The 23,460-nt window shown below is 38.7% G+C and overlaps 1 protein-coding gene across 1 annotated transcript; it reads right to left on the bottom strand.

Moving 5' to 3' along the window:
* Nucleotides 1-328: 328 nt before the first annotated feature.
* On the bottom strand, nucleotides 329-23,104 carry LOC130602657 (uncharacterized). Its single transcript, XM_057415752.1, has 3 exons — nucleotides 23,017-23,104; nucleotides 3,567-3,685; nucleotides 329-1,187 (listed from the first exon to the last, which is right to left on the bottom strand). Exons 1-3 carry the CDS (start codon nucleotides 23,102-23,104, stop codon nucleotides 627-629), a joined length of 768 nt encoding a protein of 255 aa, XP_057271735.1. The 3' UTR covers nucleotides 329-626.
* Between the last annotated feature and the right edge of the window lie 356 nt (nucleotides 23,105-23,460).

Raw genomic sequence — 23,460 nt, forward strand, 5'->3', positions numbered from 1 at the left:
CCCCCACCCTTCCCCACTCCCAGAGAGATGGGGAGCTGAATTGAAAGAATGCAACTCCCATGGGTTGAGACAAGAACAGTCCAGCAACCGATGTACAATACAAATCACCAACGCTACCACCACCAACGATAAGAGAAAATAACAAGGAAAGAGAATACGATACCACCTGCCAAAAAAATGAGTCCAACCCAGAACACCCCATGTCCTTCCGGGTCACATGATAGAGAGGGCTTAACAATCGAACTGTAATTTGGGATGTGCATTCTCCAGAACCCCACTGCACCCAAGAAAGCTTGCGTTTCTTTCTTATTAGTTGGTGGAGACATTGCTGTTATCTTGTTGATCACATCTGTGGGGATCTGTCTAAGTCCATCTTGCCATTTTATTCCCAAAAATTGAATCTCCTGTGCAGGTCCCTTGACCTTACTCCGTTTTATGGCAAAACCGGATTTCAGCAGGATTTGGATTGTTTTCCTCCCTTTCTCAAAGACTTCAGCTGTATCGCCCCACACAACAATGTCATCAATGTATTGCAGGTGTTCCGGAGCTTGTCCCTGTTCCAGTGCAGTCTGGATCAGTCCATGGCAAATGGCAGGGCTGTGTTTCCACCCCTGGGGTAGTCGGTTCTAAGTGAACTGGACACCCCTCCAAGTAAAAGCAAACTGTGGCCTGCACTCTGCTGCCAAAGGAATGGAGAAAAATGCATTGGCAATATCAATCGTGGCATACCACTTGGCTGCCTTTGACTCTAGTTCATACTGAAGTTCTAGCATGTCCGGTACGGCAGCACTCAATGGGGGTGTGACTTCATTCAGGCCACAATAGTCTACTGTTAGTCTCCACTCTCCGTTAGACTTTTGCACTGGCCATATGGGGCTATTAAAGGGCAAGTGGGTCCTGCTGATCACTCCCTGACTCTCCAGTCTACGGATCAGCTGATGGATGGGAATCAGGGAGTCTCGGTTGGTGCGATATTGCCGCCGGTGCACTGTTGTGGTCGCAATTGGCACTTGTTCTTCGACTTTCAGCAACCCCACAACAGAAGGATCCTCTGAGAGACCAGGTAAGGTGGACAGCTGCTCAATTTCCTCAGTCTCCAAAGCAGCAATACCAAAAGCCCATTGGTACCCTTTTGGGTCTTTGAAGTACCCTCTCCTGAAGTAGTCTATTCTGAGGATGCATGGAGCCTCTGGACCAGTCACAATAGGGTGCTTTTGCCATTCCCTCCCAGTCAGGCTGATTTCAGCCTCCAGCACAGTCAACTCTTGGGATCCTCTTGTTACTCCAGAAATATAGATGGGTTCCACCCCTTGACAGCTTGATGGCATCAGGGTACACTGTGCACCGGTATCTACTAGAGCCTTATACTTCTGTGGGACTGATGTGCCAGGCCATCTGACCCACACAGTCCAGTAAATCCGATTGTCCCCTACCTCCACCTGGCTGGAGGCAGGGCCCCTCTAATACTCATCACAACATTGGACAATTAAGTCATGTTGAAAGGGATTATTCTTCATTATCACAGGAGCAGGAGTAAAATCAGCTCTTCCACTCCATTTGGGAAACTGCTCACCAGAGACTGAAGCCATAGCTCTCATGGGATGATCAGTCCTGGCCCTTGCTCCCCTCTTCAATTCACTCACCCATTCCTCCAAAGCTGAAGTAGGTTTTTCATCCCACTTTGTCATGTCTTCTCCGTGATCCCGCAGGTAAAACTATAGGGTGGCCCGTGGTGTATACCTCCTGTATCTCCTCTCTCAAACAATAGGACACCTTTTGTTAATAGCTGAGACATGTGTTGGTACACATGAGAAGCTGGATAAAACAAACAGATCATCCCTCAATTGTCTGAGATCCTGGGACAGCATTTCCACAGTTGAGATGATGGAAGGGGTGAGATTGTTTTTGAACTCTCGGAGTTTATGAATCATTTCATCCACTGTTAGTGGTACTATGTCATTCCAGGTTACTGTTGCCAATGAATGGGCATATGATGACAGTGCATTCCGTATAAATTTTCGCCACATGGGTCATGTACATTCAACTTCATCTGGATCTATAGGTGTATCCCCGTTATTCAGCTTGATGTGATAGATCATCTCTACAATGGCTGATTCCCTCAGAGACTGGATGCCTTTGTCTATAGTAGTCCACTTGGCCGAACGACTCATAGCATTGTCCTTCTATGGAAACCTTTCTTTCACAGCTGCCAAGAGCCGCCTCCAAAGGCTGAGGGACTTTTTCTCTCTTGCAATTGCTTTGTCAATTCCCTCTTCTCTAGCAAGTGATCCCAGCTGCTTGGCTTCTGTACCTTCTAGTTTGTGACCATCGGCCCCATTGTCCTAGCATCGGAGAAACCAGGTGATGATGTGCTCCCCTGGTTGACGGGTAAAATCTTTTCCCATATTCCGTAGCTCGGTTGAGGTCCAAGATCGAGAAGTCATCTCTTCTTCTTCATCATGTGATGATGACTCCTGATCAGATGCTAGACCGGGTGGTGAATGCATTGTTTCTTCATCTCGCTTCACCCTTCTTGCCTCTTTTTTTGCTTGTTCTCTTGCTTACAGGGGCAACCGATATTGGTACGAAGTGGTCCTCTGGTTTGGCTGCAGTAATTATCACTGTGGTTTGAGTAGCAACTGTTCTTGTTGCTGGGGGGGGTGTAGCTGCTGTGCTTGGAGCTGGGGTAACCGCGCTGTCTGTTGCAGTTGAAGTTTGAGCAGCTGCTGTGCTTGCCGCTGGGGTAGCTGCTCTGTTCATTGAGGCCAAAGTTTGAGTAGCGACTGTACTTGTCACTGGGGTAGGTGAAGCTGCTGTGCTTGGAGCTGGAGTAGCTGTGCTGACTGTTGCTTTGCCCTCAGATCCGCCAACATTCTTTTCCTTTTGAAGGTGCTGGATAGTGTTGAACAAGGCCCTGTAAGCATAGGCCAAGCCCCAGCACGTTGCCATGATTTGTCTGTCTCTGGTATGGCCAGAACGACCACACACCTCATTTCTTTTACTAATTCTTCTGGATTTTGCAGTTGTTCGGTAGTGAAATTCCAAAGTACTGGAGGGGCCCACTGACCTAGATACTTGCCCATACTATCCCACACACCCTGCAACTCATGACTGTCCAGACTTAGGAAAAATCTCTTGGTCCTCCTGTATCATCGTTTAACCCCAGACAAGACCCACACCTGACTTAACTTCTGAAATCAGACAAAATGGTCGTGGGCAAAATACACTCTATATGCATGCCAACATGGTGATCCCCATCACAATCAGCAAACAAGTCTTAACATCATTAAAAAGCCATTCAAAACCTTCAGAACTCTCAAATGATGCTGTAAACGTTCTGGTGGGGGGGGCTGGGAAGGTAAGGGAATGTCTCCTTCACAGGTTGACCACCCAAGGAGGGGAAAAAAGATGTGCAATTGCTAAACACTTCTATTATATACCTCCCAAAGTATAGAGGTGGTGACCACACTGGGAACGCAAGCCAGATCAGTTTCATGATCAATGGTTCTATTGTATTACAAGTCATTACCATAAAGTACAGTGAAACAAGAACCTTAGCCCAAGACCCACAGCTGATAAACACTAAAACAGCAAATACCAGCTGTAAGTAAGGTACGACATGCTGAAACTGTGAGATCAAGAGCAACAACTCTGAGAGCCAATAAACCAGCATTATGACGAGTGACTATTAATGCGGTCAGATCTGTCGTTATCTCAACCCCTCGAGCCCCACACTGGGCGACAAACTTCTTCCTTATACCCAATCTAAACTTCCCCTGTTTAAGTTTTAACCCATTACCACTTGTTCTATCACTACAGTCCCTAACGAAAAGTCTCTTTTCAGCATCTCTATAGGCTCCCTTCAGATACAGGAAGGCTGCTAGGTGTTCTCCACACAACCTTCTCTTCTCCAAGCTGAACAGCCCGAAATTTCTCAGCCTATCTTCATACAGGAGGTGCTTCAGTCCCCTGATCATCCTCATGACCCTTCTCTGGACTTGTTCCAACAGTTCCATGTCTCTTTTATGTTGAAGACACAAGAACTGCACACAGTACTCCAGGTGAGGTCTCATGAGAGCAGAGCAGAGGGGCAGGATCACCTCCTTCGACCTGCTGGTCACACTCCTTTTGATGCAGCCCAGGATATGGTTGGCTTTCTGGGCTGCACACGCACATTGAAGAAGGCTCGTGTTAAATTTCTCATCGATGAACACCTCCAAGTCCTTCTCTGCAGGGCTGCTCTGAATCTCTTCTCTGCCCAACCTGTAGCTGTACCTGGGATTGCTCCCACCCAGGTGTACGACACTACACTTGGCATGGTTAAACTTCATGAGGTTGGCATCAGCCCACCTCACAAGCGTGTTGAGGTCCCTCTGGATGGCATTCCTTCCCTCCAGTGTCTCAACCGAACCACACAGCTTGGTGTCATCGGCAAACTCGCTGAGGGTGCATTCAATCTCACTGTCCATGTCAGCGATGAAGATGTTGAACAAGTCTGGTCCCAGCACAGATCCCTGAGGGACACCACTCATTACTGGCCTCCAGCTGGACATTGAGCCATTGACCACAACTCTTTGCGTGCCTCCATCCAGACAGTTCTTTATCCACCGAGTGGTCCATCCATCAAATTGATGTCTCTCCAATTTAGAGACAAGGATGTCGTGGGACAGTGTCGAATGGTTTACACGAGTCCAGATAGATGACATCAACTGCTCTACCCCTGTCCATCACTTCTGTAGCCCCATCATAGAAGGCCACCAAATTGGTCAGGCAGGATTTCCTTTTAGTGAAGCCATGCTTGCTTGTCACCAAGCACCTTGTTGTTTTGCATGTGCCTCAGCATGCCTTCCAGGAGGATCTGCTCCAAGATTTTGTCAGGCACAGAGGTGAGAATGACTGGTCTGTAATTCCCCGGGTCATCCATTTTCCCCTTCTTGAAAATGGGGGCTATATTTCCCTTTTTTCAGTCACTGGGAACTTCACCTGATTGCCATGATTTTTCAAATATGATGGACAGTGTCTTAGCAACTTCATTCGCCAGCTCCTTCAGGACCCATGGATGGGTTTCATCAGGTCCCATGGACTTGTGCATGTTCAGGTTCTTAAGATGGCCTTGAACCAGAAGTTCTCCTACACTGGACCAAAGGTCTTCATTCTCACAGTCCCTGCATCTGTTTCCTTCTACTTGGGTGGTTTGGTCAGAGCATTTGCCAATGAAGACTGAGCAAAGAAGTCATTCAGAACCTCAGCCTTCTCCAAATCCAGGGTAGCCAGTTCTCCCGAGATCTTCCAGAGGGGGCCTACATTCTCCCTAGTCTGTTTTTTATTTGCTATGTACTTGTAGAATCCCTTCCTGTTATCTTTCACATCCCTTGCCAAGATTAACTCTAACTGGGCCTTAGCTTTCCTAACCTGGTCCCTGGCTTCCCGGACAGCACCCCTGCATTCTTTCCAGGCCGCCTGTCCTTCCACATTTTATAAGCCTCTTTTTTCCTTCGAATTTTCCTCAGCAGCTCCTTATCCATCCAAGGAGGTCTCCTGGCCCTCCTGCTGCACTTCCTTCTAGTTGGGATGCAACACTCCTGAGCTTGCAGCAGGTGATCCTTGAATATCAACCAACAGTCTTGGGCCCCTCTGCCCTCTAGGGCTATATCCCATGGAACATTACTAAGCAGTTTCCTGAAGAGGCCAAAGTCTGCTCTTTTGAAGTCCAGGGCAGTGAGCTTACTGCATGCCCTTTTCACTGTCCTGAGGATCTCAAATTCTACCATTTCATGATCACTGCATCCAAGGCTGCTCTGGAGCGTCACATTTCCTACCAGCTCTTCCCTGTTGGTGAGCACGAGGTCAAGCATGGCACCTCTCCTTATTGGCTCCTCTATTACTTGCAGAAGGAAGTTGTCTTCCACACAATCGAGGAACCTCCTGGATTGCTTGTGCCGGGCCGTACCGTCCTTCCCACAAATGTCAGGGTGGTTGAAGTCCCCCATGAGAACAAGGGACTGCGAGCGTGAGGCTGTTCCTATCTGTCTGTAGAGTGCTTCATCCACAGATTCCTCTTGGTCAGGCAGTCTGTAACAGATCCCAGCAATAATGTTCCCCGTAGCTGTTCTCCCTTTAACCCTAACCCACAAACTCTCTATTGACAGCTCACCTGTCCCCAGACAGAGTTCTGTACTCTCCAGCCAGAACACACAGGATCATTTCACCACACTTGTGGAGATGGAATGAATGAAGCTCTATTTAGTGAAGGAATGAATCATGTGTTCTAAGTGGTTACGATCAGGTTTTATTGACTCGTTTCCAACTTATCTCTTGCTTTCTGCATAAAATCTTGCCCAAAGCTTCTCTTGGTACAAAATTTTAAAGCGGAGGGGTGGCAGTAAAGAAAGAGAGAGAAAATATAATAAAGAAAAATCAGACTTTTTCCCAGTTTAATAAAGAAATGTAGCTTGCTCGTGAGCAGGTCATATTTTATTATGTGTAAGGAATTAATTCTGGCAACTATTTTACTACTTGTACAGTCTTCCTGCTGTGAAAATACATCTTCATCAAATGTAGTGGGCAGCAGTGTACAATTCCAAATGGAACTTGGTTTTGAGGATAGATAACTATTGCAGCTCCATATATAAACATACCATTTTCTTTCGGAGCTTGCATGAATTTTTATTTTCTTGCTCAGATTAGAAAATAGAATGTTGATGGGACTGTATCATCCACACTACCTTTCTGCATCGGTCTATTGCAAAAGGCATGAAATGGAATACTCTGCTCTATTATTGATTTTTTGCTAGCATAATCTGTTTTATTCAAGTCACAGTCCAACTGTTTCTCCAACACCACGTTATTTCACAATTTCTCTTTCCCAAAACTGACCATGCATTATGAACAAGTCAGATGTGTTCATTCGGATTCATTTTTATACCTCTTTTAAATCAATACCTCAGTGACTGATCTTCTAAAATTTAAGACTCAGTGGACTGCATAAATAAAATGGCGAAGTAGGTGGAGGATTTTCAGACTTGATTGAAATGAACACCAGGTGGTGTATGGTGATTTTAATGATTCACAGAAACCAATTAAATGTGCTGCTGTATTGTTTGTTACTGTACCTGCTCTCATTAAATAATACACCAGGCCATTCTCACTTCCCAGATTAGGGTAACTAGTAGGAAACAGCATGTTTATCTGAACTGTCTTTTTACAATAAGTTCATTTCAGTTAGAAATGCAACAATCCTTTTCTTAAACTGTTTTCCTGATTAGACCAGTCGTGTACCTTAACCAATGGTACCTAAACATCTAGGTGGCTAAAGCAGAACAAACCAATGCCTTAGCAGTCCAAATATCCATCTAGCAACAGTTAGCACCTGATGCTGCAGAGGGAGGTAAGTTTCTTCCAGTTGAGCAGTAGCACAATATGAAGGTAGTGATGAGTTCTTAACCTTGAAAATTATTAGCTAACATTTTGAGAATTAGTACCCTGCGCAGATTTCCTGAGCAGCTACCTAAATTCAAATAATTTATTATTTTGGCATGTGTTACATAGCCCACTTGAAGTAGGTGTCTGTCTGATCCAAACTAGCCAAAGGTGTATTCCATACCACATCAAGTCATGCCCAATATATAAACTGGGGAGAGTTACCTGGAAGGGGTTGATTGCTGCTTGGGTTGGTCTGGGTATCAGTCAGTGGGTGATGAGCAATTGCATTGTACCTCACTCGTATTTTGGGGGTTTTATTCTTCTCTCTCTTTCTTTTTCAATAATCATAATAATGATCATCATAATAATAATATTTTTATTTTTTACAATTATTACACTGAAATTAACCCATGGTTTTGCCTTTTTCCCACTTTCCTCCCTCCCCATCCCACCTGGGGCAAGAAAAGGTGGCTACAATGTAGTTTTTGTTGCCAGCTGGGATTAAACCACAGCAACAGCAAAATTTTTGTAACTGTATCTGATTCAGAATAAATTATTTATTGTCTATTTTTTTTTGCTATTGCAATTACCAGCAGAGACCTAGAAGCAACTAGCTGGAATTCTAAATTCCTCTTTATGTTATCTATACCCACTATTGCTTTTCTTACTCTTTTGTAAAGAGAAATATTTCTTCAAGACTATTTAAAATAATCCTGTATGATTCTCCTGTCAAGAAGAAAAATTCTGTGTGCCTAATGGTCTAATCATAACAGTGTACTTGAAAGCACACAGATTTATTATGTTTCTGATTTGCTACCTTGAGCTGAATTTATAAAGCTGAATTAAATAACTGAAGTAAGACATATGAAGGCTCCTTATGATGATATTGTTAGACAGTATCTGAGTACTTTTCTTTCCTAATATATTGCTAATTTTTAATTTTCTTTGTTTTCTTTTCGCTCAACCTCTATCCTAAACCTTTATGGTGTGATACAACTGTCGTGGTTTAAAACCAGTCAGACAGCTTGTTCACTCACTTCCCCCCCTTCTTGCCCTCCCCCTACTCCTGGAGGGAGGGAGAGGAGAATCGAAAAGAATGCAACTCCCACAGGTTGAGATAAGAACAGTTTAGTAACTAAGGAATAACACAAATCACTACTGCTACCACCAATGATAATAATGATAAAGGAAATATCAAGGGAAGAGAATACAACACCTCACCACCAGCTGACCAATAACTCAAGCCCCAAGCCCGACCAAGCTCCGACCCATACCTCCTCCAGCCCCACAGTCTCCCAGCCCTTCTGGCTAAGTCCCAGTTATATCCTGGGCATGACGTGCTGTGGTATGGAATACCTCTTTGGTGAGTTTGGGTCAGGTGTCCTGTCTGCCTCCTCCCGGCTTCCCCTCCTCCCTGGCAGAGCATGAGGCTCACAAAGTCCTTGGCCAAACCAAAACATCCTTGTTATCAGCTCTGTTCCCAAGCCAAAAGTCAAAACACAGCACTGCACCAGCTACCAAGAAGGAGAAACATGACTGCTACTGCTGAACCCACGACAACAATCCATCCTGTGTGAGACCTCAGAAGTTTAGATATTTTTCCTTTGTTTTAAATCTAAATTTCTTTAATAATCAGTTGAGAGATTTGACATTTAGAGGTTGATTCATTTTGATCAAAGGTAAAATAAATCAATTGTCTATAAAGGGTTCCTGTCTTAAATTAAAACAGCTAATAGATAGGATGAAATTTCAGTATGTGAATTATTCAATTGATTTCAGTTACAGCATGGTTAGTTGAAATAGAAGGGAAATAGAAACCTAATAGCTGATAACATATAAAGGGATTGGATATTTATGCTATAGAAAACAAAACAGTCCTCAAAACAATTATATTAATTTAAAAAAAGAAATTAAGAAAACCTTAGATTAACAGTGAGGTCTGGAATAGCACACCTGTGCAATCAAGTATTCTTTTTACTGTATTCTCTAACCAGAATAAAAAGCTAAAATCAAGAGCCACAGTACAATGTCAATTCAAATTATTCTTGTTCTATTTCTGGGCCAAATTTATCCTCTTTCAGTTTTTAGATTCCAGTGCATTCATGTCCCACAGTTTACACCTTAAACCGCTTAGCAGCTAAACATTTGACAAGTGTAGTCTTCTCTCCACTATGAAAGCTGTGGATAAGAAAGAGGGAAGGATAGATGGACATAAATTGAACAAAATAGTTCAGAAGTATTCATTAAATATGTTTAATAAGAAAAAAAAGGTGTCTTCTTCAAATAAATAAATTTAAAGTGGGAAAATGCATTAGTAAAAGAATATGCTTGTTCCATTTCCCCAAGTTGGCTGGAAGGACACTAAAAGAGAAAGCGCAATCACATCATTAACTTCTTGGAATTGCCTAGCTGGGATTTTTTGTGGGGGTGCTGGTAATCATTTAAGTTGGGCAGACAATGAAATGACAATTTTTCTGACAACACTTCTCTGGGACTCTGGGTGGACTCATATAGTGGAGAGCAGATTGCTGTCTGCACTGTGTCTACAAACTGAGATACAACAGTATCATTTATTTTTCTGTAATGGAAATTTGATATCTTAATAAAGTTCTGGGAGCTGAAATTCACATCCAGTTATGAGACACTGAGAGAATCTACAACATCCGGTAGTTTTGTCCACAGGAATTATTCTATGTACTTTGAAATTACAATAAACTGAACAATGTGATGAAATATGCTATTATTTTTAATCATTTTTTTTGTTTGTTTCTGGAGACCTTCCACAATATTTTAAATAACATTCCATAAAAAGAGGTCTAAATAATATTCAGTTATTTTTTGAAGCAAAATGACAGTGGTAAAAAAACGAAGTATGAAATTAAAATATTTTATGTGACATAAGAGTTGAAAACTGTACAAAACATTTCCATATCCATACCAAAGCTTCTTTACTGTTTTGCATTTTATAGAAACTCTTAGGAATTATTGTTCTTATATAAATTACAATAGAATATTAATAAGGAAAGGCAAATAAACTTTCTTTTACAAGGAACATAAATATAAGCAAGTGAGAACAGGACACTTCTCATTTGTGTGCTCAGAGATATTCACCTGAAGCACTTTCTTGTAATAGGTGCTTTTTTCCCCTGAAAAATTTATTTTCTCTTCAGTTAATTATTGTATTAAATAATATTTTTAAGCATTTCCTTTCAAAATGTATATTCTGGTGGGTTTGCGTGCTGTGATTTATAAATCTTGGAAGAAAAGAAAACCAGACGTTCTTCTCAGCTGAAGACCTTGTTCACAGGTATCCCACAGTTTCTATTTAGTCCATTTAATGGCTCTACTGAAAGAATAATTTGTTGATTACCAGGTGCTGGCAAAACTTGCTATATCTGATAATGTGATGAATATTGCATTCTAAAGGCTTGATTCATCATTGTGCTTTTTCTAGTGCCATCTGGATGTCTTGCTTCTGCAAAACCTGCCAATAAAAAGCCATGTTTTAAAAGTTCTCAAACTTATTATATTTATCTGGTCATGTCCCACTGAAATACCCTGTGAAGCAGAGCTTCTTTGTAATTCAAGAGAGCCTTCTATGCTTCTGTTTTTACATCTATGTAACCTCAGTTAGTAATTTTACGTTAAAATATAGCAGTGCAAACTTTTATATATAATTTTTAAATGTTTTAATGTAGTGGATTGATCTATGTATAAAAATGGGAAGCTGCAAACAAAATCCCTTCCCCAGTTCTTTCACCGCACAGCCTTCTAATATATAGGACTCCTAGAAGGCTGTTCACTATGTATTACACAACAGAGATTTCTGTATCTAGAGAATAGCTAAAACATATGAATAAATAGCTTTTAGAAAATGATGCATTCACCATGTCATTCATAGACTAAGTAGCTTCTGAATCTTTGTTTTTACTGCTAAAAAAAATAACGCATTAGATCTCACTGCATCAGCTGGCAGACATAATAAAGATGCTTGTGCTGCAAAGAAATAAAAAGCTTACGCTGGAAATACAATATTGTTTTCATCAGTTACCTGAGGCAGCCACCCAGCATGTGGATTGCTTCCTAAGATGGATAAATACTTTACAGGTAGAACATTTTCAATAGCAGATACTGTTCACTCAATAAAATTTAGAAACGCTGATATTGCCTATACCAGCATCTCCGGACATTTTAGACACATTAGATTTCTGGTAAGGCATGACTGTGGACCAGGTAATTTACAAGGACAAATACAACAGTTTCAAATACAAATAGTTTTGTGGAGGATAGATGTGAGACAGATGGTAGAAGCTGACCTTGTAATCCCCACTCAAGAAAATAATCCTTTAATAGGTTCAAGCATCTAAATGAGAGGTGTAGTTTCAGGAGCAAGGAAAAGATTTTTGAAAGGAACAGTATTTTGAAAGCCTCTGCAGAAATGCAGAAGTGTCTCTTATTAGGATAAGACTTATTGAAAGCCTGACACATCAGGTGGTACCACTGCTCCTAGCAGAGTTTAGATATATACCACCCAGAAATTTCCTAAGATCCTGAGTTTTCTCTGATAGGGTTTCTGAAGGTCCTACATTCAGAACTATCTCAATCTTTGTGGAAAGTTTAGATAAGATGCTCAGTTCTGCCTGCACAAAGGTGTGCTGGTTTTGTCTGGAATAGAGTCAATTTTCTTGAGAGTGGCTCATGTGGTGCTACATGATCACAGATCACAGGACAGTCATTAGATTTAGCCTGTTTGCCAGATAAGAAGCTGGTGATTGTCAAGATTATTCTGTGATGATATCTTTCATTGCTAGTCACTACTGCTGTAGTCAAAAGGCGTTACACATCCTCTGCAGTTGTGAAAGATCATCAGTAATAAATAAGTCTGCATCAAGATTTTAGAACAGATTTTCAGGGGTATATACAAGTAAGAAAAGAAGCAGATCAGTGACTAATGCTTTAAGCAAAAATTCCTGAGCAAGCTAGGTGAGTTATTCTGATTTAAATAAATTGAAATCATATTTGTGTCTAAACCTCAGTAAGGTAAGAATATCTTTCTTATTTTCATCTTCTGTCTGGCATCTTAATCAAAATCATAATGTCCTGTGTTACTAAGCTAAGTTGGGTTTCTTCTTGGAGTTTAATTTTGCAGTGGAGAAATTGAAAAGGGGGTAGAATAAGCCAATAAATTCTGCATATCAACAAGGCACAGAAGGAAGTGCAAGATGTATTACTTCCTTGTCTATAAATGAAGCTGGCTCTGCTGCTTCTTCACTTTTCTGAAATTCCAGTAACAACTTGGTGGGAGAGCTGTTTGAAGCCATTGTTATACAATGAAAGGCACCTCTGCAACAAGTTCATTAAACTGTCTCAAGAGAAATGTGCTCAAGAAAGCACTCAAGAAAACACTTGAGGTTTTTTCAAATAAAAAGAAAAGAAATGTTCTGAAGACAAGAAATATGTCCGTGATTTATTTATTTCCTTCTGTTCTAAAATTTTCCTATTTATCTGGTTGTTGGCCTGGAATCAGCAAGTGCAGCTCAGTTGAGACAGATTTTCTTTTTCTGTTTTCTTCTATTGTAATTCATCCAACCAACTAGACTTGAAGCTACAAATATAACATTACTAGAAGAAATTAATTCATTTGTTTTAACCCTTTCTCTGTAGCCCTACTAAAAAATTTCCTGCCAAAAAAAAATCACGTGCAACTAAAATGACTCTGGACAATTCCATAACCAAGGCGACATTTACTTTTCCTTCCTCCCAGATCATGATTTTGGAGAGGAAGGGGACAGAGGAAGTGGGAGTGGTGTGAGGGGGTATGTACCTTTTTCCCTCTGTTTTATAAGCTTAATATCATGAAATAATGTTTTCACTGTCTAAGTGGATTACCTCGACTACTTCTCTCTTGGCTATGTAGGAGCTAATGTTTAGAAAAATCTCAAGAGCAGGTGGTCTGAATTGTTTACAGATCTCTTGAGCATCAATGTTATGACTGCCAAGTTAAACAGTCCGAGTATGATGCCTAACCATTTTTTGTTCTGTATCTTGTTAGTAATTTATACCATTCATACTTTTTAACTTAATCCTATTTGCCTTTCCTGCCTTATTATTACTTGCTTTATTGTAAGTAATTTCATACCTACAGCAGCACCCCCAGTTGACTCTTCAGTTCCCTTGAAAAAAAGGTCAAAATTGCTATTTCTGATTTTGATAGCCAATTTCTATCATAACCTTCTTCTGGTACAGGAATTCACATGACTTTGCTACATATAAGCAGCAGGTGAACTAGATTTGTGTATGGTCTGTCCTGCCCACCTCAGCAGCTCCCTTTTATGCCAGGCTTGTGAGGGTGAGCAGGTAGAAGCCAAGGGTCATAATAAATCGCCTTTTCTACTGCAGTAATATTTTAACAAATGTAGCATCACCTTCAATATGAAGTTGTGAAGTGAAAGTCAAGGTGAGAGAAACAACAAAAATTTCCCCAGGAATATGATTTAAAACAATGTTTGAGATCTGAACAGGATATCAATAAGTATATTTGGACCAAGACCAGACACATTACAAAGGTTCCCAGGTCCAACGTGCTGGGAATATAATAAATATAATATAATATAATATAATATAATATAATATATCATATCATATCATATCATATATATATATAATATATATATAATATACAGGAAACAACAAAAATTAAACTGTGGTCAAGGTGTCTGCAGGGCAATGCATGCTTATTTTCAAACAAGGAGTGTTGTTGAGTCTTTTTGTGTTTAAATTCCTCAGGGAAAAGACTGGAAAATACTGTGTTAGTTGTTTCTGGTTTTAAAATTACAGATTTTTTTCCTAAATGTGGCTCTGATAATAAAATAAAGGAATTGTGAATTTTTCACCAGTGGTTAGTATGTGTATGAAATTCCTTGAGGATCTGTAATCCAATTGCCATTTAGCTGCGGTGAAGCAGTAGAGTATCTTTCAGAGAAGTGCTACATCATTTGCTTATGTCTGTGACATCTTTGGCACCCACAGCTTCCAGAATAAACTCCCTGTCGTGGAAGTACTAAATTCTAATTTAATTGATGCCTAACTCCTTTGTGTTTTGCATCTAGGTTTCTTTGGATGTCAGTCACTGCTGTGTACTTTATTGGCAGAGCTGAGTGCCATAGCTCAGACTTTGTAATGCTCAGCATCACAAGCTTGAAGGATCTTCTTTGGATTCCTGCCACTAAAGCTTATCATGAGCACAGGAAACCTGCTGAGTTCCACACCATGGGTAGAATACAGAATCGGTCTCGACTCATGTTCTTTCACAGCTACCTCATATAATGTTAATGTGACTTTTACTTTCAATTGCCATCTTCCGCTGCATATGGAGTCATGAAATAAGAGACACTATAGTGCTCTGTGAGTGTCAGCTGTCAGGGCTTGGTCTTTAAAGAACATACAGCATAGCTGAAAGCCACCTCCATAACCACCCCGTTTCCCAAAACATGACCCTACTAAAGCCTCTTTCCAGCTTCTCAGCATGTTCAGGCTGAGTTACAAACCAGTGTGTCTCATGACTTTGTGTGAGAGTTTATATTTAATTACTGATTTAAAGGAAGGGAGGAGCAAATGACTCATGGTCTGAACTTCTTCAAAAATTCTACCTGTCTCTAGCTTTTGCCTTTCTCAGGCTTTGGAGGACCGTAAGTGAAACATTTCTGCTATGTTAGAGTAAAATGTAAAAAATGTAGGAGTCTATCTCTTGACAAATATAATCTTGCATTTTTTTTTCCTTAAAATTATGGCAATGAATATTTAAGTTGAAAGAAAAATTTTATTTGAAAAATAGTAATTAAAAAACCCACAAAATTTTGCCTTTGTGTACAAGTATGATGATGCAGTATTTAATTACACAACTGACCATTTTTGTGGTTTGTTGGTTTTTTTTAACATTAGACCCTTTCCTCAATCAATACATAGAACAGATGCTGCTTTCCTCATGGGTCACAAATAATCAATGTCCTCTTTTATCCTCTTAATTAAATTCTTGCCTTATTTACAGCTGAACCTCTAAGCCTTGCACTGAATAAAAATTAAAATTAAACATTTTCTTACGTACCTGACTGGGAGAGTCATTATCATATTACAGATAAATAATTTTCTTATTCATGTGCCTCATGAAGTCATGCAGATTTGTTATCATCGTCTGAAGATGGAAAATTAAATTATGGAGACTAAGACCCAAAATGTCAAAAGTCTGCATTGAGCTTCCATCCCCAGGTGCTCCCATCATTTATCCCTAGATATGTCAGACTCTTCAGTGTATTCATAGTTTTAAAGCTCATATTACCACTCCAGTTGCAAGAATAAGGTTTTAACAGTCACCATATATCACAGAATGTGTGTAAAGAAGGATGAGAGCACTGACGTTACTCTCAGTGAAAAGTTTGAGGTAAGTTTCATATATATACATACATATATAAAATTAAATATATTTTTCTAGCATTACTGACAGACAGAAATGGAATTGCATTTTCTTCAATGTGTTTGGTTAAGCAAATTTGTAGACTATTTCTTTATATGATTCCCTGTCTCATTTACTATTGGATTTGTATCTTTCCAGTTTGTTAATAAAGAATTAAAAAAAAAACAAACTTTAAAAAATCAAGCACTGTTTAGAAATAAAACTTAAAGGTCACCCCATGTTATATGTACATTGATATAAACAGTCATGTTTTTCTTATTTTATTTCCAATGTAAAGTTTTCTGATACCTGTAACTCCAAATTTACATTCAACTGTTTGTAATAGATGATTTTCCATTGGAGTTTGCTGTCTTGCAAATGGGTACCCATAGCTGAACACACTGTTTCCACATGAAGTTTTGCTAACATCAGGAGTGATGACAAATGCATCTTTCTCTATCTGCTATAGACACCATTTCTTATATATTTTGAGAGTCTGTTTTCACAGCTTAACATTTTGGAACCTCATATTTATCTTGTTACCAACTATTATATTAAGATCTTCTCCAAAGTCCTTTTCCGCCAATAATCTCAGATCACAATTTTTGGAGACTGGTAAGTATTCAACATTCTTAACAACAGGGTCCTTGAGTCATCATATTGCTATAGCCCTCAGAATGAATGTAGGATCCTTGTACTACTTCACTCTATATCTTTTTCCCCCATATTTTCCATACCATTTTCATGTCTCTTCTCTTGTTGCTCAGATCTCCCCGTTTTTACTTAGCCTACACTGACACACACAGCTGTATTATGCAGCTGCTAGATAAATGCAGCAAACATTGGAGGTCCATGAAGATGTGAGATATCTTTATTCTAAATTTGTATTCTCTCTGAAATTATGAATCTCTGTATATTTTTCAAATTTTCCAAAATATACTGTAGTGATGCTTTCCCATCAATTTAATTTTTATGAAGTCAAAGAAAAAATGTGCATTTCTTGCTTAGCAATTGCATGACTCATTGGCATGAAAAATACATAGTGTTGGGAAAATATACATTTTCTGTGGTTTGCTTACAGGAAATATAGATGCAAGCATTTGACATCGCATTAGCCACAGAATATAGCTTTATAAGGATGTTTTCTTTAAAAGATGAATTCAAGACATTTGGATCTATTTCAGGTATTGCAAGCTGTCTTAATACATAGGTTTTACATGGATTGTCAAATTTGAAACAGAATTTGAAACAGAATTTGACCTTAATTTAATTTATTTTAAAAGGGGAGTTCTTTGCAGGGCTGTGAAAAAAGCCTTCTTTTCAGTATGTGAGATCATGAACCAGAATTTATTTTAACTTAATAGAATATTTCATATTTATGTTAGTATTGATCAAATCTCTATGACTGAATTGTGCTAAAGCAGAGATTCACATTTATTTCTCTACCATGTCATAAGTGTCATAGAATCATAGAATATTTAGGGCTGGAAAGGATTTTAAGATCATCTAGTTCTAACCCCTCTGCTATGGTCAGGGATGCCTCACACTAGACCATGTCATCCAAGACTCTGTCCGATTGAGAAAGAGCATAATCTGTTTATCCCAAACAGACACGATGTGGTGTTTCATAGTTTTACTCTAGTGAGATTGAATGAGAGAAGCATGGTCAAGAAGCCACTGATAGTGAATGAAGAACCCAATCATGGATGTTGTAGCAATGACATAGCCACAAACAGTATGGCCATTTGCCCAAAAGCAGTGACTAATTTTTTTATGCAGTTATATGGTAATCTTACAGAGTAAAGGTTCTTGTTACCCTTTAATCACTTCAGCTTCTTATTTCTTACGGAATTTCTTACGGAATTTTCATGCAGGACTTAGACCAAGTCTGTCCTATAAGCTATCTATACTATGGTGTAAAGACATTAAGCTTTCTTCCACGTATGCCAGTCAAGAGAATAACTGAAACTAAACTAATGTATGCGTTTGCAATTTAGGCCCTCAGGAAGATCTGTAGCACTGACTTCCTTCAAGTTGGTTTCAAATGTTTTAAAAGATAACATTAATGTACTGGGGTGTCATAGCGTATTTGTGGTTCTCGCTGGCTAGTGCATTGCGGTAGCTCCTCCACAATACACTCATAAAACTATGATGTATCTATATTTCAGCGAAAGATAAAAACTGATCTAATAATTGCATAGCTGGATGACTTCCTATTATCAACAGTGATTTGTTCTTTACACGTTGTCTAGTAAAATCGTCCTTTTACAAGTAGATAATCTGTTAATTGCCTGTATTTAGCACAATTTACTTATTGTTATCATGTGGTAAAACATAAATTCAAAATATTAATTATTGAGGATATACACACTATATGCTTAATAGGGAATGCGTTCTGTCATGTGTACCAGATTTAAATAGATGCTTATATATTCTTCTTTCTCAATTCAATATCCATCTGCTTACAGGAAGTGATTGACTTTTTTGTTTATGCCTTTGTCTCATATTGAAAGAGTTGCAACACTGAAAATATCACATTAGGAGAGTGGCATTTAATGACACTTAATTGCATATATTTAAATTGTATAATAATTAATTGTATTAAAAGCAATAGTTACTGTGCTTGAGCTTGATTAAAGCCGCAATAATGCAGTATTAAAATAATTTTAAATTGAATGAAAATCTATAACCATAAACAAGCATCTTGAAAGTGTATCTGTACATCTGTAGTACCAGATCTGCAAAACACTACACATAGTAACTTCCTTGGCTTCTCATTCTCACAATGCATAGAATTGATCACAGTACGTAAATAAACCGTATGTATGTTATATTTTGCAGCTTTGGAACATAAGTGTGCTACTTTAATTTCTCTTTCAGTTCATTCATCACATTGAAAAGACTTTTATTGTTTGCAAAATTCTATTTAAGTTACTAAGCCCTGGCACATCAGAATCCTTTATGCCTTTTAAACCAAAATAGTGAAACCCTACTTTTGGGAGATCCAGCTCCTCACCAGTCGTATCATGAAGGTTATTAAAATAAGGCTCGTAGTCTCTCACTCTTCACATGAGAGGATTAAATGAGATAGATTGAAAAAAATATAGTCAACCATCTAAAATTACTCTTTATAATTAAGATAAATGTATCTTTTACTTTTGAATTTAAATTACAATTAAAAAAAAAAAAAGGAAAAACAAAACAAACCCCAACAAACTCTATATTCATAAATATTTCTAAAAATATTTCTGATTCCAGAAGAGCAATGTTTATAGTCTGTATAAAAAATAAGAATTACAAGAAGACACATGTGAAGGAGTTCTTGTTTTTGTTTTTGAGAAAAGGAATGGAGAAAACTAATGACCATCATCAGCAAGGATGAAAGTACACAGAAGTGTGGCATATGAAAAGAATTAAAAAAAAAACAACTTCCTCAAGAATACATGTAAAGATTTTCAAGTTTTGGCTTGTTTGTTTTGGGTTTGGTTTGGTTTATTGGGTTTGTTGGTTTTGGTGTTTTTTGGGTTTTTTTTTTTTTGGGGGGGGGTAACATGGTAGCATTCTTTTAATTACTGGTTTGGCTTTCTTTGTTGGAAACACTTGTAGACATGTTAAGACCAGTTTGAAAAATCTCAGATGTGTATTTCCACTTGATTTCTCAGGCAAGTACACTGCCAAAAAAAACCCAAACCAGATGTGAATTTCTGCTTGATATCCCAGGCATGCACACAGCAAGAAACTAAACCTACAAAAAAAAATGCAGAGGTTCAACGGTGCACAGATGTTGAGGGTGTGAAAAAAAAAATCAGCCTCTTGTTCTATAAGCTAAGCTAGTATAGCTTATAAAAAGTGTATGAGGATACATTGCATATACATGGAACAGCAGCTAGTATGGGATGCTGTCTCAATAGTGCCCTTTTAATATTAATCCAAAATCTGCAAAGATTCTGAGGAAAGTTATGTAACAGATCTCAATGAAGCAAAGAAAATCTGAGGTCCATACAAGGATTTTATTAAAGGTGTTTCACTCGACAGAATTTATTTCATTAAGGAATGAGAAATAAAATTGAACTCAGAAGGGATGGAGTTTTAAGCATAAGAAAATATCAGGGAAACTAAATTGGATTTTTCTTTTTTACATTTCTTATTTAGAAAGGGTGCCTTCCTTAATAAAAATTTAACATGCATTTGAAACAATTTTAGAAAATAGCACTTTCTGAAGTAATAGTGACATCTTTACATCAAAGGCAGAAGAAGCTGTGTATTAATTTGGTTTCTGGGGAGATGGTACATTTCTTCTTACAGGCATATTATGTGCAGAGGAAGCTGACAGGTGGAGAGTGTGAAGTACAGCCTTAAAGGCAGCTGTCAGGTAATTTCATGGGCCTGAATCGTCTCCAGGAGATATATGTGGAAAGGTGACATGCTGTGCATCGAGCTCCCTCTGCAGCATTCTTTTCCTCCCTGGCCTTCAATGGGGGCTCAGCTGATTTCTCAGCTCACCTTGTAGCTCAGATCCACATCACCACGGGCTTTGTGCAGCACAGTTAAGAGAAGCCAAGCCGCCCCGAAAGAAGCAGCCATTCCTATTTTACTGAGTACAAAAAAAAAAAAAAGAAGCAGCAGCAATGAAATAAGCTGGGCAACATTGGGTTTAGCTTTTTTTTTTTGTTTCAAGTATCAATTGCTCAGAGCACTAATGAGAACAGTCTCTGCTGTTAATCAAAATGGTCTAGGGAAGACTATCCTCAGCATATTTCCATTCGTTTGTCTCACTTCAAGAGAATAATCTAGCCCCAAAAGTCATGTCTGACCATTCAGAAGCCAGGACAGTGTTTAAAAGCTGATTAGATAATAATGATAATTACAGAAAAATACCCATATGGTATTGTATCAATTTTGCTGCTAGTAATTATGGTAAATCTTGCAACAAACCTACCTTGTGTAGTCATACAAGCTAATTAAAATGTAATTTCCACATCTGCAAACGTTTTTGCCAATGGCTAAATTCAAATGCAGTTTCTGAATGTACTACAAGGAGTCCTAAAGCTCGGAGAACACACTGTTTCAATACCTGGGTTGTGCTTCAGGCCCTTCCACCGGCTCTGCGTGCCTTTCAGCAAGTAAGTGCTACCATGCCTGCATACCCATCTGGAAGAGAAACATGCAATATTCCATGTTTTTAAGAGAAAAAGGAAAGTGATCAAAGCTTAACTAATCCTAGTCAATAACAGATGATATTTTCAAGCATCAGTGCTTCAAATTTAGGGGCTTAAAATATTAAGATGTCTGGTTCTCAGTAACTCACAGCTAAGCTTTATTTATTCCAGGCGCCAGGAGATACAGTTTCAAGAGGCATTTATTCACTGGCTATGGATTAGCTGGAGGTTGGCATTGATTCTGGAAGACCTGTACTGCAGACCAAACCAGACACCAAAGAGTAGGCTGACATAAACACTTCCACTGTACAGTCAGGTCCATGAAGCCAGAACCCTAACTGGATAGCCAAGATGCACAGTAAATATATATATGAGATGAAGTTAATACTCCTGTTTTCATTGTTATTTTTACATAGGCTAACAGGATTAAAGGCCTGATATATAATCCTGCACAGGATGAGTAAGGACAAATACAGAGGAAAACTTGATTATTTTTTTTTTTATTCCTATAAACTTACAAGCAGAAAAATCCAGCTACAGAAAAAGATAATGGATGTATTTTAAATTCTTTGGGGTCTTTCAACTAGAGGCACTATCTCAGTGCAAAATAAAAAAACAATAATCTGATCATTACCTGACACTTCTGAAAGCTAATCTACATGCAAACCAGATGTCTGGTCTGTGTATAAACATCACAGAGAAGCTAAATATGGGATAGGTAAAAAAAAGGTGGGTTTTTGTTCCACTCATACTATCCCTGCACTGTAAGAGTCTAGGAAAAAAGCATACACATTGAATGATGTGTGATGTCCTCCTAATTGAAGCCAGCAGCTAGACCAAATCCCAAAATCTATCCATTATTTTTTGCTGTCACTGAAATGGGTATCAACTGCCAAGTAAGCAAACAATAGGAAGCAGAATTTTTTCCCACATGGACTTGAGGAAATTCACCATGCTGGCAAATACTGTATAGCTTTTAGTCTGATCTACAGACAAAAACTGTAATTTCTGTAACTTGGCTAAACTCTTAACTTTCAAATACCCTGCTCGGGTGGAACATTTTGCCCTATTTTTCTTTTTGATATTAAATGAATGAGTATTCATGAAGAATATTTAGGTGCATTTCATCTTATAGATGAGTTTTTCTGCTAAGGTCAGTATTCTTATGTGAAATAGACTTCAGGTATTTTGTTCTTGTGAAATGAAGAATAAAAAAGGTTTTGGTTCTCAAGCTAAAGCCACATTTTGACTATCACTGTTCCTTCTTCAAAAGACAAGGTTGAAAGAAAAGCAGATCACATGACATGAATAGTAACATGATTTCAAACTGAAAATCAACATTATGAATACAATAAAATTATCAATAACAAAAAAATGTGATTGTCAATATATTAAAAATATTCATTAATTGAAATCTTAGTCCATTTCAGTCTATGTTTTTCCTTAAATTAACCTTTTTTCTCTTCTTTCTTTGAATTTATATTGCAGTTCTCAATATATATTGGATATATGCATACATGCACATATATACAAGCCTGCTTTCTTTGTAAAACAAGCAGAAACTAGTTTCACTGAGTCAGTGAGACTACGTTCTTTTTTACAGTAATGCATGAGCTCACAGCCTCATGTCAGTGATTCTAGATTCCAGTGTCTGCAGTCCTGCTGCATGGCCATAAGGCGATAAGAGAGTGGAAGAGATAGTTCCATGGGGATTTACTCTTAAGTACTTATTTGATTCAAAGATTATTGCTATCATGTTCTAAACTTTTTTCCAGAACAAATTTCCTAATGATGCAGCTGCTTCCTCACTGTTACAGGTCAACTGCCTGAAGCATTAATATGGACAGTGCAAAAGGGTTGAGGTTTGCAAGGAACTTCTGTGGAGAGCCAAATACTGGCTCGTACTATGTCTCTGCCTACATTTTAGTGAGAGTGCAGGCCGTAGAACAGGTGAAACAATAGTACAACACTAAATACTCTTCTTACCTTCCCAGACTTTGAGATTTCCCCATCCCCATCGCTCCCTTCTGTTCTGAGCATCTGGAATTATCTGCACACACAGCTTCATTCCCATCTTCATAACCAGGAAGCACAGTAAATTGGTGCTGTAAATCCTTTAGAGCATTAAAATCCCACAGCCATTAGCCTGAAAGGGAATTGAACCACATATGAACCTGTTAAATATGCTGTCTAATGAGTACGATGCCCTGTCTTAAACAAAAGGTGCTGATTCAAGCAAGGAAAGTAAAATGTTTTTCTCAAATGGTTTTTCCTCAAATTACAGCGAAAAAAAGAAATTAAAACTCTTAAAGGTCATATCTGATTACTGTAACTGCATCTTAGGGAAACCCTTGACCTTAGGGAAACCACAGTGTTAGGAATGTATTCCCTGCACATTAAACATGTTGTTCATCTTGAAAAGTCAGGAAA

The sequence above is a fragment of the Pezoporus wallicus genome, unplaced genomic scaffold, assembly GCF_028554395.1.
Source record: "Pezoporus wallicus isolate ANWC-B61680 ecotype Strahan unplaced genomic scaffold, APGP_CSIRO_Pwel_v1 contig_6966, whole genome shotgun sequence".
Lineage (NCBI taxonomy): Eukaryota > Metazoa > Chordata > Aves > Psittaciformes > Psittacidae > Pezoporus > Pezoporus wallicus.